Here is a 12976-nt window from a genome sequence, read left to right on the forward strand (position 1 = left end):
GTTATTGAGTTTTTTCTGTTTATTTTTGAGTAATGCTACCTTATTATTGCTTGCTACCTATCTTAAATAAAGGGCGATACAAAAAAAACAATGTGAGATTATGAAAGGCAATACCAAAGCAGCAAAAAAAATGCTTAAGTCTCTCATCATATGCTCTTGGGTGATTTAAGCATAAATGTACTAACCACGATCAATTTATTTCCAATTAATCAATGTGTGTAGTAAGCAATATTGTTGTGACCAACGATGGGTAAACAAGGTCTCTTGGCTAGTTTTGACATGATATGATCATGGATGGCGTGGGTGGGAAGGAAACACAACAAGCTAATCTCCATTTAGGGCACTTGAGTAAATGAATGCTGCACAAACAAATACTGTCAGCAGGAGAATGCACAGCACTCCTGCCAGGTCTGTACAACATATCTTAAAAGGTATAACCAGGTCACCAATGTGAGTTCGCAAACATACTGTAAACTTAGTTGATGGGCTTGGCTCTGATCTGCTGTAGCAGGTGTCTATAACACCCAGACAGCCCACATTACTTATAACACTACCAATATACTTGCTAATTTCTATTTAGATTTTTTGGGTAGTGTGACTGATTTAGCCATCAGCTAAATTGGAGTTCCCTTCAGTGTTGTTGCTGTGAGGTAACTGACATAATTTGCTGAGCCAGAACCTTGCACTGTAGGACGCAATATCCATGATAAATTTAATGCATGAATAATCTCACCTAGTCACTCTTTTAATTCATTGCAATGCTGGGATTACAGACAAAGACAAGCCAGGATAAACTCATTGGGTAGGCTGTGCATGTGTGTGTTCCTGTGTTCAGTTTGTGTGCACATGGCCTGTGTGTGTGTATGTGTGTGTGTGTGTGTGTGTGTGTGTGTGTGTATGTATGCACAGAGCCCATGGGTGTATGTGCATATGTGTGAATATGGTTGTATGTGTGTGTGAAACAGCCCAGAGCCCAGAGGAAGAGGAGTGAAGAATTGCTACTGTGGTGCTGTCTGCCTGCTGAAGGCTATATAACTATAACACTATGACTCTTGTTAGTTTAACCCTCAATAACACTGTAGTGCAGTGGGGCAGCAGAGAGAGACTGTGCATTCATGTGTGTGTGTGTGTGTGTGTGTTTGTGTGTGTGCAATATGGCCTACTGCAATTTTCAAATCGCAGGAGGCGCAATATTTGTTAAAGGCGAAATGTGTGTCAAAATACCATTTTAAATTAAATATTGTTGTGCAGAGATGTCCTGGCCTACACATCATATTCTACAGACTTAAGAAACATCTTTGTTTGGTACAGATCCCCGCAAAAATCACACCATAATCATTTTAATACGTTTTTCAATGAAAATGAGAATAATGACGTGAAAATTATCATTCCCTCTAATATCGCAAATCATATCGTAATTGCAATATCAGTCAAAATAATCGCAATTAGATATTTTTTCAAAATCGTTCAGCCCTAGTTTATATGTGCTGCAAACCAAGACAGTCCAAACTCAAAATACATGGTTTTGTTCTAAAACCACTTTCATGTGCAGCAAGACATTGACACCCTGACTGTGGTGGTGATTTGTCTTTACACCCACAGGGTTTGTTTTGTAGGGACTTGTTGAAAAACTCATAAGGGACACATATACACACAGCTACACACACACACACACACACACATACACACGCACACACACACACACACACACACACACACACACACACACACGCACATACACAAAACTGGTGGCCAGGGAAGCAAGAGAGAGCACAGAGAGAATAAATGAAATCTGTTGCTAAGTATCATTACTTTCACCTGTTCAGAACACATTAACATTCAACCACTGATATGTCAATCATTAAGCAGCATGGCAGCCAACATTACTCATGAGGATAGGAGTGTGTGTGAGAAAGAGAAAGAGAGAGTAAAAGAAATAAATTGAGAGAGAGAGAGAGAGAGAGAAATGACTGAAGAGCTCTGATCCTCTGCGCAAGAGGAGTGTGAAATGGCAGGCATCTGTGTGTATGTCAGTGTGTGTGTGTGTGTGTGTGTGTGTGTGTGTGTGTGTCCTCAGGGTGAGGGCAGGAATACTGATAAAGTTGCAGTGGAGTGGATGTGCTCAGTGTGTGGGGGAGCACACTGCACGGTGTCTGGCTGTGTGTGATAATGACACAGAGGCCAGTATGGTAAAATACATACACACATTGGAACAGGAATTAAAACACGCACTGGCATATGTGCACATAAACACTCGCACGCTCGCTCACACACAATCTGTCGCACTCGCGATCTCACGCACAAGCTCTGCAGATTTGCCGCTCGGCACACACCCAGACACAAGGTGCGAGCAGCAACATTAAAAAGCTATTATGCCGTCATTAGCAGGGCCAAGGCTGTCCAGTGTAAGGCCTCGGGCTGCAACAACAACAACAATCCACTGTTTTAGCACCTCATCTCTTAACATAATGAACCCACTGTGTTTCAGAGATTAGCTCCAGCCCATATCCCAGAGATAAGCCAGGCCCTACCTCTACACTGGCAGAAGAGCCGAGAGGAGGGAGCGGTGATAGTAAACAAGCCTCCACAGCAGGCATGGGGGTGATTTATATTTGGGGTTTGCTAAAAGCACTGGGTTTCATGATGAACAACTGGTGGAGAAAGTGCACGATCAGGCTTGTTTAAGAGAGAGAGAGGGAGTACCACAGAGAAAGAGAAAGAGTTGGTTTGCAGGCAGAATTAATCTACCAGCATCTGCTGTTCTTTGATTTATTAGAGGTGCATAAGGTTTTTTTTCATGGTTGGTGTGAGTTCATCTTTGAATCCACAATAGTCCTAAATCAGCCTTGGAAGCAGTTTGTTTTTCAAAGGTACTACTATTTTCTTCTAAATTGCTGCCAAACTAATGATGATAAAATAATGTAACATAGCAATTAAATGCATAGATACAAACAGCAGCCCCAATCAGCAGACTCTTGTATCTATTTGGAAGGACATGGAAGAAACTGTTTTTCATGTCAGATTTTCTCTGAAATCACCTGGTCATCTGAATGACATTTTCCACACAGCAGAGTAGTAATTGTCTCCAACAGAAAACAGGTCATCAAGAGCTACTGTAGTAATGATTGTTGTGTTTTAATGGCTGAGTAAAATGAGAACATGCTGGTTGAAAATCCTACATATAGCATGCTTAAACCATCATTTTGAGGCTGTAATATTACGTTTATAAAATTTGGAAACATTTAAGTACAAGTGACCTGCTATTTTGAATACTTTTATGGTCAAATTAATTCTGGATTAGGGGTTTAATTGAGGACAACATGGACGCATCACCATGTTGTTTTGACAAAAACAAGAAACAAAGCATCCATCAAAAAATATTAGACAAACACAAACAAAAAAAAGCCCAAAGCAGAAACTGTGCTTTGTGTTTGATGTCTCTCTGAGGCTGAAATGCACTTGAAGCATCTGACGCTTTCCAGATGCTGTGACAGGTATCAGAAGAAGTTAGCTTGATGACTGTTACTCATGCTAGAATTAGACTTGGTAAGCAGCTGGCACTAATGTTAGCAGGACTGCTGGTGGGAGGATGTGGTACTATGGTGTGGAATTACAATGCATGCACACGCGCACACACACACACATGCACACGCACACACACACACACACACATACACATGCATGCGCACACGCACACACTACTGGTGGCCCCCATTAGGCTGTGTTTACAGATAAAGCTAGAGTGCAGGCTGGCTGCCAATGCTCCTAGACAGAGAGCATGTGAACAGGTGCCATTCACACATCACAGAACAGATTGAAACAACAACCAGCCTTCACAACCACACACACACACACATACACACACACACACAACAATATCATAACACAACCATACCCCAACCTTCGAGTGCAGTGCTTGAAAATCTTGAGGAACACTCTTTCTTAAATGTTAGCTTTCTCTAATATGATGGCATACAAAGCTCTGAAGCCTACTTTCTCTTTCCAACAAGGGCGGGTGGTAGGGGGGTGGGGGGGTGGGTGGTGGTAGGGGGGTGGGGGGGTGGGTGGTGGTAGGGGGGGGGGGGGTGGCGGGGTTGGGCGGGCGATGGACAGAACATTGGGTCCTACACACACCACCACTAAACCTTTTGATAGGCTAAGTAAGCTATTAACGGTGGTGTTAAATTATGTTGAATCATGCAGATTCTGATATAACATATAAATAATAAAATAACTACCAAAATTCATCAGGAGTAAGACCATTGAGTACTATTCCACGAAAGGAATAAGTGAGGCTAGGCTACTGTAATAATGATGCGAATAAAGCAGTAAAGCAAATTTGAGTTAGTGTAATGACAGTAATAGTTGCAAATCTTTCAATTCAACAAATCCTTTAACATAAGGGCTGGGTTGGGCCTCCAAAGTGTTTGTGTTTGTGTGTGTGTGTGTGTGTGTGTGTGTGTGTGTGTGTGTGTGTGTGTGTGTAGTTGTGTGCACGCGCTAACCCCACCCCCCCACCCCTTCATCTGTATGATCAAAGTAATTACACCCTCCCATCATTCTTGTCTGTTCCTTACATGCCATCTGACATCCTCACGATTCCCATGCGGAAAAGCTTCATAAGTAATCCAGGAGGATCCAAGTCATGCATTATAAACATGGGGTAAAAGGGACTATTCTGAGGTATACTAATTGGGAGAACGAATGAAGTAGAGTGTGGTGGTCAAAGAAAATATTTAGAACATCAAAAATAAATTGTTTATGTGAAATATCTCTAGGAAGATGGCCACATTCATTTCAGACTTCTCAAAATCCTTTTTACCTTTTTTTTGTACATGTGCTTAGAAGGCACAGTTCAGAGCAAATGTAGTGTAATATCACAGAGTTTCCTCCTGCGAAGGCTAGTTGTGAGTGCAGCTGGTTTATAAATCATTATTGCAGCAGTGTGTGTGTGTGTGTGTGTGTGTGTGTGTGTGTGCACTTCTCCCAGAGTGACTGATTCGCTCACATATAATGAGATCCCATATTCCTCTGTGAAAAATAAGATATTCACAATATGCCCAGACATATACATAAGGGCAAATAAACACGCACACACACACACACACACAAACACAAACACTGTAAGTCTGTCTGTGAGATGAAAAGAGGCATTTCATTAGTTGGAGTTGCATCTCATAATAATGCAATATTCATTATCGCATTGTGTGATGCACAGACAGCTGCCTCCATCTGCTGTCCCACTGTAAGCTGTGGAGATAAAAGAGGAGAAGTAGGGGAAGAGAAGAGAAATAGGACGGCATAAATAATATCATCCAGCCTTTCATCACAAAGTGCTTATGATCCCCCCTTCCACCCACCCCACCCCCATCCCCATCCCCACCCCATCTCCCCCCTCTCTCCCCACATCTCCTCCATGCATCCCTGCAGGACAGCGCCACTATGCAGTTCTGTGCCAACAAGCTGGACAAGAAGGACTTCTTTGGCAAGTCGGACCCTTTCATGGTCTTCTACAGAAGCAACGAAGACGGAACGTGAGTGTTTGATGTGATTCTCTTTTCACTTTCCAAGTGTTTTGAAGGTAGCTGCAGGACGGTGCTGCCAACGGGCGGCTGTGTGAGGAAGCCCCCTGGGACGCAAATATTCCACTGAGATGCACCCCAGGTACAGTGGAGTAACTAGTATCAAAAGCTACACTTCAAGTTATGTTCTCTTAACAAAGCTTCCCCAAGTCAGTTGCAAGGTAAGATAACACTGTCAGCTATTAGCTTGCTCTAATGGATAAATTCCATTAGAGCATCTTACATGGCAGCCTCAAAATCAATTTTGGGACATGAGAAAAATATGCTTTTTAAAATGTGGCACCCATCAGAATAAATAAGAAAAACTTGCTGTTTCAAAGGGAATCGACTGGGAGAGAGAGACGGTGGGAGAAAGAGAGGGTGCGAAAGAAGAGGTGAGGAAAGGAAAAGGGTGTAAGGGTGTACAGGAACAGTGTAAGTATTTGTGATATTCATGACTGAGGAAGAGAGAGGATTGAGACTGATGTAGGAGAGAGAGAAGAGCGGCAGCAGTTCCTAGTTAATCTCTCTTGCAGTGGTAGCATGCACCACTTAAGGGGCTGCATGCAGAGGCAAGTACAACACAACCGCAACCCCCATGACTCTGTCTTACATGAATGACTCCAGGAGAGCAAATAGGAAAGAGACACAATTAATGTAAAAGGCATACCAACAGAAAACAGCATAATTAGCATTTACCATCAGCATGAAACACACTGTCAGTCTCTGAAGAAAACCACGTAGGAGTGGATAACACCTCCCCGTCTCCTCGCGCTATCCCAGAGTGCTGTTCAGCCTCCCATGGGGCAGCGCAGTTGTGGCAGCGTCAGCCCTATTTAGCCAGAGATGCTTCAGCAAGTGCTTCGTTAGTTGTCTGCTTGCTTTTCTCAGTATTTTTTTATACAGAACAGGGTGGGAAATGGATCCCCACAGACGTGCTAAAAGTATCTGCTGTTGGTGCCGGAGGGGGGTACAAATGAGTGTGCAGTGTGGCTAAAGGACTCACAGGGTTTTAAATGGCCTGTGGCACTTAGTGGGGCACGAGTAATCCATGGCTTTGGATAACAAAAAAAAAGGGATACGCATTGCTTTTTAAGCAGATATTTGGGGGCATTTGATATGAATTTGTGTGGCTCTGCACTGTCAAAAGCTTCAGGTATCAGAGTGAGCAAGCCATATGCAAATAATTGTCACACGTGTGGTCAAGGGAAAGGATTTAAAAGTCAGACTGAATTATTAAATTATTCTCTGTGGTCTAAAACACAATACAGTTGGGAAACAGGCCAGACAGTAAACAAAACCGGGTGCAGCCTTGCTTTAATAGACTCTGCTTTCATTGTGTGCTTAGGCATTCTCTTTTCTTGCAGCCTCTGTCTCTTCAATCCACTGCCCCTCCCCTTGTTTGCATATTTCACCTCTCTGGTTTGCATAATAAACAATTAATAATCAATTTTCTTTCTCTGCCGTTTTTTTCCCTTTCATTCTTTCTGACACTCTCTCCATCTCTACCCTAACCTCCCTCCTCCTCTGCTCCCCCAGGTTTACTATCTGCCATAAAACAGAGGTGGTGAAGAACACGTTGAATCCAGTGTGGCAGTCTTTCACCATCCCAGTGCGAGCGCTCTGCAACGGAGACTACGACAGGTACACTTCAGCCTCCCTCTGTTCTCCACTCCCCCGTGGCCTCCGCTGTCTCATCCCCTCAGCCGCTATCTGATCTTCTTCCTCCCACGGCTGCACTCCGCTCTATCTGTCACCTCTGTTCCACCCCTCATTTCAACCTTTACCATAGTCCGACACCGCCGCACACACACACTTGCACACATACGCGCACTCCCTGAACAGTTAATCATGCAGTTCACATTGACGTCTTGGGGCATCATTGATTTCTGTTGGCTCAATCTATTGACGGCTCAACCCTTCATGGCCTTTATCAGAATCCCATCGGGTGACAAACAGCGATTGATGACTGATGACAGCCATTACTACACGCCAAGCATCGATGTCTTTAACCAGTGGAAATCGATGCCGGTTCAAAATGCTGCTAAGCCTCCTATCCTCTCTACTATCACATTATTTCAAAGCAGCCATGTTGCTAAGGACGTCCTTCTTTATTGATTGTTTCTGGAATAGTATGGGTGCCACATTATGAGCCTCTCCTTATCTCCACTGGTCTCCTCTTGGCTTTCCTCTTATCACCACAATCCCCTTTAGAGATTATCTCTGAGTGATATACCATTATACCACTTAGGTTTAGAGATGGGAGTGTGTGAATCAATGGCTGCAAAAAAAAAGGTAGGAGATTGGTAAAATGGTTTATGATAGAGAGCACGTAAATTAATGGATGGACAAATAAATGAATGAATGAATGCATGAATGAGTAAACAAATAAAATTATACATTTGCTCTTCCATTATTGCTCTTATCTACTCCTGCTTTTATACTCCTCCTTTTGAAAAACACTCTGGATTACAGCGCTAGCTAATGGCAGGTGGCTCATCCCAGTTGGCACACAATTAATGTAAATGTATTGTGTTTGAGGGAACTTCTGTTTCTCTGTGGAAAGAACAAATAAGCTTATCTGTCTGCGTCTCATTTCAATGAGAGACTTGGGAAGAAAAGAGGTGAAATCAATGAATGAATGAAGGAGCGGTGGGGAAGATAGAAATGGAATGAGAGACAGATTACAGTTCTGGGGAGACTATTGCATGTGACTTATCACTCCCTCAGTTTGAGGGGTATCACTTGCTCTCTCTCTCTCTCTCTCTCTCTCTCTCTCTCTCTCTCTCTCTCTCTCTCTCTCACACACACACACACACAAAAGCGTCTGTTGTATCTCTTGTTTGTATGCAGACTAGTTCTGCTGCACAATCTAGTTCTAATTGTAATTGCTGAGAATGCTGAGAACCTGCAATGAACTGAGAAGAGAGAAACAGACAGACAGACAGACAGACAGGGACAGAGCGATGCTGATGGGGTTGCCTCCAGAGGGCCTCGGGCACGTGGGAAGTATTGGGTGAAATGGTGTCAGCCAGCCAATCACATATCAGCTCAAGACGGGGTCACTACCCTGTCAGAGCCAATCAAACACAAGGGACTGAGCGGTACATCAGAGGCACTTCCTGAAATGCCCTGTGCCATGCAAACACACACATGCACACACACACAGTGAGCATAATGAAATGTGACAGGCAAAGAGCTGAAATACGGCCTGGAAACACTGCCTGTCTTGAGATATCACCAAGACAGCACTATTAACAGGTTCTATACTTGGGTGCGTGGGTGAAGAATAAACAGTGTGTGTGTGCATGTGTGTGCATATTTCTATGTGGGGGATGGGGCATCTATCTATTTAATTATTTATTTATAGGGAAAACCTCTGAGAGGGGATAGTATCATACAAGCTGAAATACCCATCAAGCATGGCTCCTAAGGCAATCAGTACTTTTGATCTTTGAAATTATTTTTGAATCCATCAACAGACAGAAGTTACCTGATGGAAAATCCAGTGTGGCATCTCAATTCATTTGTCTCCTTCAGCGACACAGTCTCATATCCTTGAACAATGAAAGTCCCTGTCTGTCTGTGTATGTATGCATCATGTGTGTCATGGGGCTGAATGTAAAGACTGGTCATTGCACTTTGTTTGTTTGGGGTGATTGACCTGCCCTGTCCACTCATAGACTCTATTTGTATTTGCATTCACTTTATTCTGGATTTGCTTCCTTATTATTTGTGCTCTTACATCTCTTGAAAGCTTGATGTAAAGTACTCTTTACAATCACAGGAATTGTTTTTACCCTCGGCCTCTAATGTCCAAACCAATTAAGTTAAGTCTTTCATGTACTCTACTCCCTCTGCTTGGAACTGATTGCAAAATGATTTCCAACTCAAAGAGCTGGTCTTGTTTGTTGATGAGTTTATTATTTTTACGAATGATCTTGAGTCAGACTCAATGTGACAAATACTGTTTAACAAAGGTCAGATAAATAAAAATGCAATCATCAAAGTATCCCAGTATGTCTCAAGTCCAACACAGAGCCAGTTCGTTTTTCTTATTTTTTGTGGAGATGGAGAGCAAATTGCACAACTTTATGCTTTTGAAATATGAACGTTTCATTGGAGCAACTTGTGTTCTGCAATTGACATATTTCAGGTTGTCCAGCCTCTCTCATCCTCTGTCTTATCAAATAACTCACTGACTAGAGGTGCTGAATTTTCTACTTATTTCCTCAACTCATTCTGTAACTTACTTCCCTGTCACTGCAGTGATTGTTTTCAACAACAGTATGAAGATCAACCAGTCTCATAAGGGACACAAACCAAATATCACACAATGACTCACACTCAGACATCTCAGACACCACGTTTAAAACATATTGCACAAATAAATGCAGAATTATTTGTATCTGTCATACACAATTTGAAAAAGTGTATATCATTTAATTAATATATCACTATTTGTATATGAACACTAACATTTTTTAAATATATGTAGTTTGATATTTTCACACAAATATCCATTTGCATAACTTAACCATATTCAAAGTCCTTAAAATGATTTGCGAACAAGTTGCACATGTTTGGATGTGAATATACTGTATTTGTGAATCTTCATCTATTTCTATGGATACTTTTGAGACTCTTCTAGCACATGTAAATCACCAAGGAGTCCACATGCTAAATGCATATGCTTCCCACAATTTTCATCCATCTGTAACTTTTTGTGATACTATGCCAACAAACAGACAGAGGTGACAAACAGGCTCCTCCTAACTTTGTTGGCAGAGGCAATTATTAACTGAAGTGTCCTTGCACTTAGCTTGCTTGGTTTTACCTTGGCAAATACTCTTGGTCTGGTGGTAAAAGCATTCTCACTAGTTTTTGGCAGAGGAGAGGAGAAGAAAGGGGAGGAGAGCAAAGTGGCGACAGCGATAGGCGAAGAGAAGAGAGGGAGTGAGGAGAGACAAGGAGAGGAGAGAGTGGGAAGATTAGAGGAGAGAAGGACTAACAGGCAGCAAGTGTAACACAGAAGGAAAAACAGAAAAAGTCCCTTGTGTGTCGAACGGCCCAGTTCAGATGAGAGAGCGTAGGAGAGGAGGATGAGTGAATGTGAAGTGAAGGGATGAAAAGAGAGGAGGAAATGGAAAGTGCAACCAGTACAGGTTGCTGTGAAAAAAAATGTTTTGATTTCCTCTCTCTCTCTCTCTCTCTCTCTCTCTCTCTCTCTCTCTCTCTCTCTCTCTCTCTCTCTCTCTCTCTCTCTCTCCCTCTCTCTCTCTCTGTATACTGTATATCTCTTTTTTTCCTCTGTGGAGGTGGCATTTCTTCTTCTAACTTATTTTAATGTAGATGTTTCATTAAAGACATCAAAAGAATCAATTCTGCCTCTCATTAACATGCAAGGCTGACTGTCTATTTCCGTCTCTGGCAAAACATCACAGACAGATCTATGTAATTGCCGCTGAAGAATTGTTCCGTGTCAAATGCACTCTGCTTTTTTTTTTTTTTTTTCCCCATGAATCATACGCGCCTCTATTACTGAAGATGAGTCATGTTCATTAAAGGTGCCTCAGAATAGTAGCTGAAGATCTCTGTGGCAGATTAGTTTTGGAGTGCATATTGTTCGGTGAGTTCAATGGGCCACTCAAGGATCTGAGGAACCAAGTCCTTTGATGCAATTGTAAATTATGATACAGTGAATTGAAGTGAAATGATGGCGAATGCTTTGAGCCCGCATGGTGACAGCTTCCTGCTCCTATGTGGGTTTAACTTGGGGTGGAGTGAAACTGCGCTGCTTGTCTTAGGTCGAGCGTTAGGTTTGTTCCTGCATGGAGATCGGTCGGGGGGGAAGGATGATTGACATGGGCCTGCAGGGTACGTTTACCATCATGCTCCCTTTTCTTCCCTATGCTCTCTCTGTCTCTCTCTCTCTCTTGCTCTCTCTCTCTCTCTCTCTCTCGTTCTATCTTGTTCTATCTATCCAGCCTGTACTCATCCCCTCTCTTTTCCCCACACTGAAAGAGAAACATCATGTTTCTGCCACCTTGGTGACTCGCACATTTTCCCTCTAACTTGTAGCCTTGAAGATAACCTCAAAGGAACAAACTGTCACTGTGGAGCGACAGGGGCCAGGTGGCAGCAAGGAAGTTAGGCTTATTTCAGGCATCTTTCAATTCCTTGGTGACAGGAAAGTGACTCTGATGTGCCTCTTGCTTCTATTTTCTTTGGATCTGGGTTGGTGTCAAGGCTGCTTGAGAGGAAGTGGGGAAGCTTGGGGGTGAGATCAATGTGACTCAAGAATGAAAGTGCCAAGAAAAGTTTTTACACTCTGCAGGGACATTGTTTCTGCTGCGTTTTGTGTAAAATGTCATCCCAGTACTCAGTGTGTCTTTTTCTGATGTTCTTTTGAGCGTTGGAAGTTTGCATGCGCTGCAGTCTGCAAGTTCCAATTTTTTGGAGGGAGTGCTTGATGCAAGTTGAATCTTCATCTCCCAAAATAGAACCAGCTGCAAAGCCTCTAAAGCTGTCATGTATCCCAGCTTATGCTTACGACCAAAATGGGGTTCCCTCAAAATACATTCAAAAGCACTTTGCAATCCCATGCTTAAGATATAATCATGAATCATAGATATTTGAAGATATCTATGGTTTCTAGATATCTGATATAATATTTAAAGATATCTGTAATTTCTTAAGATATCTTTGATTTGTGGTACACTTTTGGGATTTTCATTAAAGTCCACTCAACCCTTAAAATCCTTCAATCATCGACACACCAAATTCAATATCAGTAACACTTGGGCTCTACTAGCAAAAAATATCTCTCTTCTTAATAGCTAATTAATGTTGGTTTCCCTCACAGCGCTCGATAATGATGAGCCTTGTTTGTTTGGCCCTGAAAACGCAAAAGCACCAAGGCTTGAAATTAAACAGCAGCACAGACTTTGTTCAGCACCTGTTGATGTTGTCTAGCTTCCTTGTTAAGTTGAAAATCCTCAACAGGCTGATGAGGTTGTTGCAGAGGAGTGTGCTTATTTTTCCTCATTACCAGAGAGAGTAATGAGACTAGGTATCATTCCTCTCCATCTTGTTTGGAGGAGCACAGGGCCACGTTAACAGAAGCTGCCCCAGGTTATGTTCTTTCTTTAAGTGACTTCCTTCTGGATGGGTGACTCAATCCAGATTGGGCATTTTTAGCCTTACGTGTGCATGTGAGTGTGTGTGTGTGTGTGTGTGTGTGTGTGTGTGTGTGTGTGTGTGTGTGTGTGTGTGTGTGTGTGTGTGTGTGTGTTCTAAATAAGGAGACTTTTGGTAAGACATCTGTCAGATGGTATCATTATCATACCACAAACCACTGTCATGTTGCTTTAAAATGTAATCTGTGTGTGTGTGTGTGTGTGTGTGTGTGTGTG

The 12976-nt window shown here is 42.5% G+C and overlaps 1 protein-coding gene across 2 annotated transcripts in view; it reads left to right on the forward strand.

The window, feature by feature from the left end:
• cpne5b (copine Vb) overlaps positions 1-12976 on the forward strand; it is a 120836-nt gene that overhangs the window by 85214 nt on the left and 22646 nt on the right. For both annotated transcript variants that reach the window (XM_071525624.1, XM_071525625.1), the window contains 2 exons: positions 5431-5534; positions 7101-7205. In XM_071525624.1, the coding sequence (XP_071381725.1) occupies positions 5431-5534; positions 7101-7205 (209 nt within the window). The remainder of the gene's footprint in view (positions 1-5430; positions 5535-7100; positions 7206-12976) is intronic.

This window comes from Centroberyx affinis, unplaced genomic scaffold, assembly GCF_046629955.1.
Source record: "Centroberyx affinis isolate AG114_WGS23_722 - 3 ecotype Tasmania unplaced genomic scaffold, CSIRO-AGI_Caff_v1 ptg001311l_1, whole genome shotgun sequence".
In the NCBI taxonomy this organism is placed as follows: domain Eukaryota; kingdom Metazoa; phylum Chordata; class Actinopteri; order Beryciformes; family Berycidae; genus Centroberyx; species Centroberyx affinis.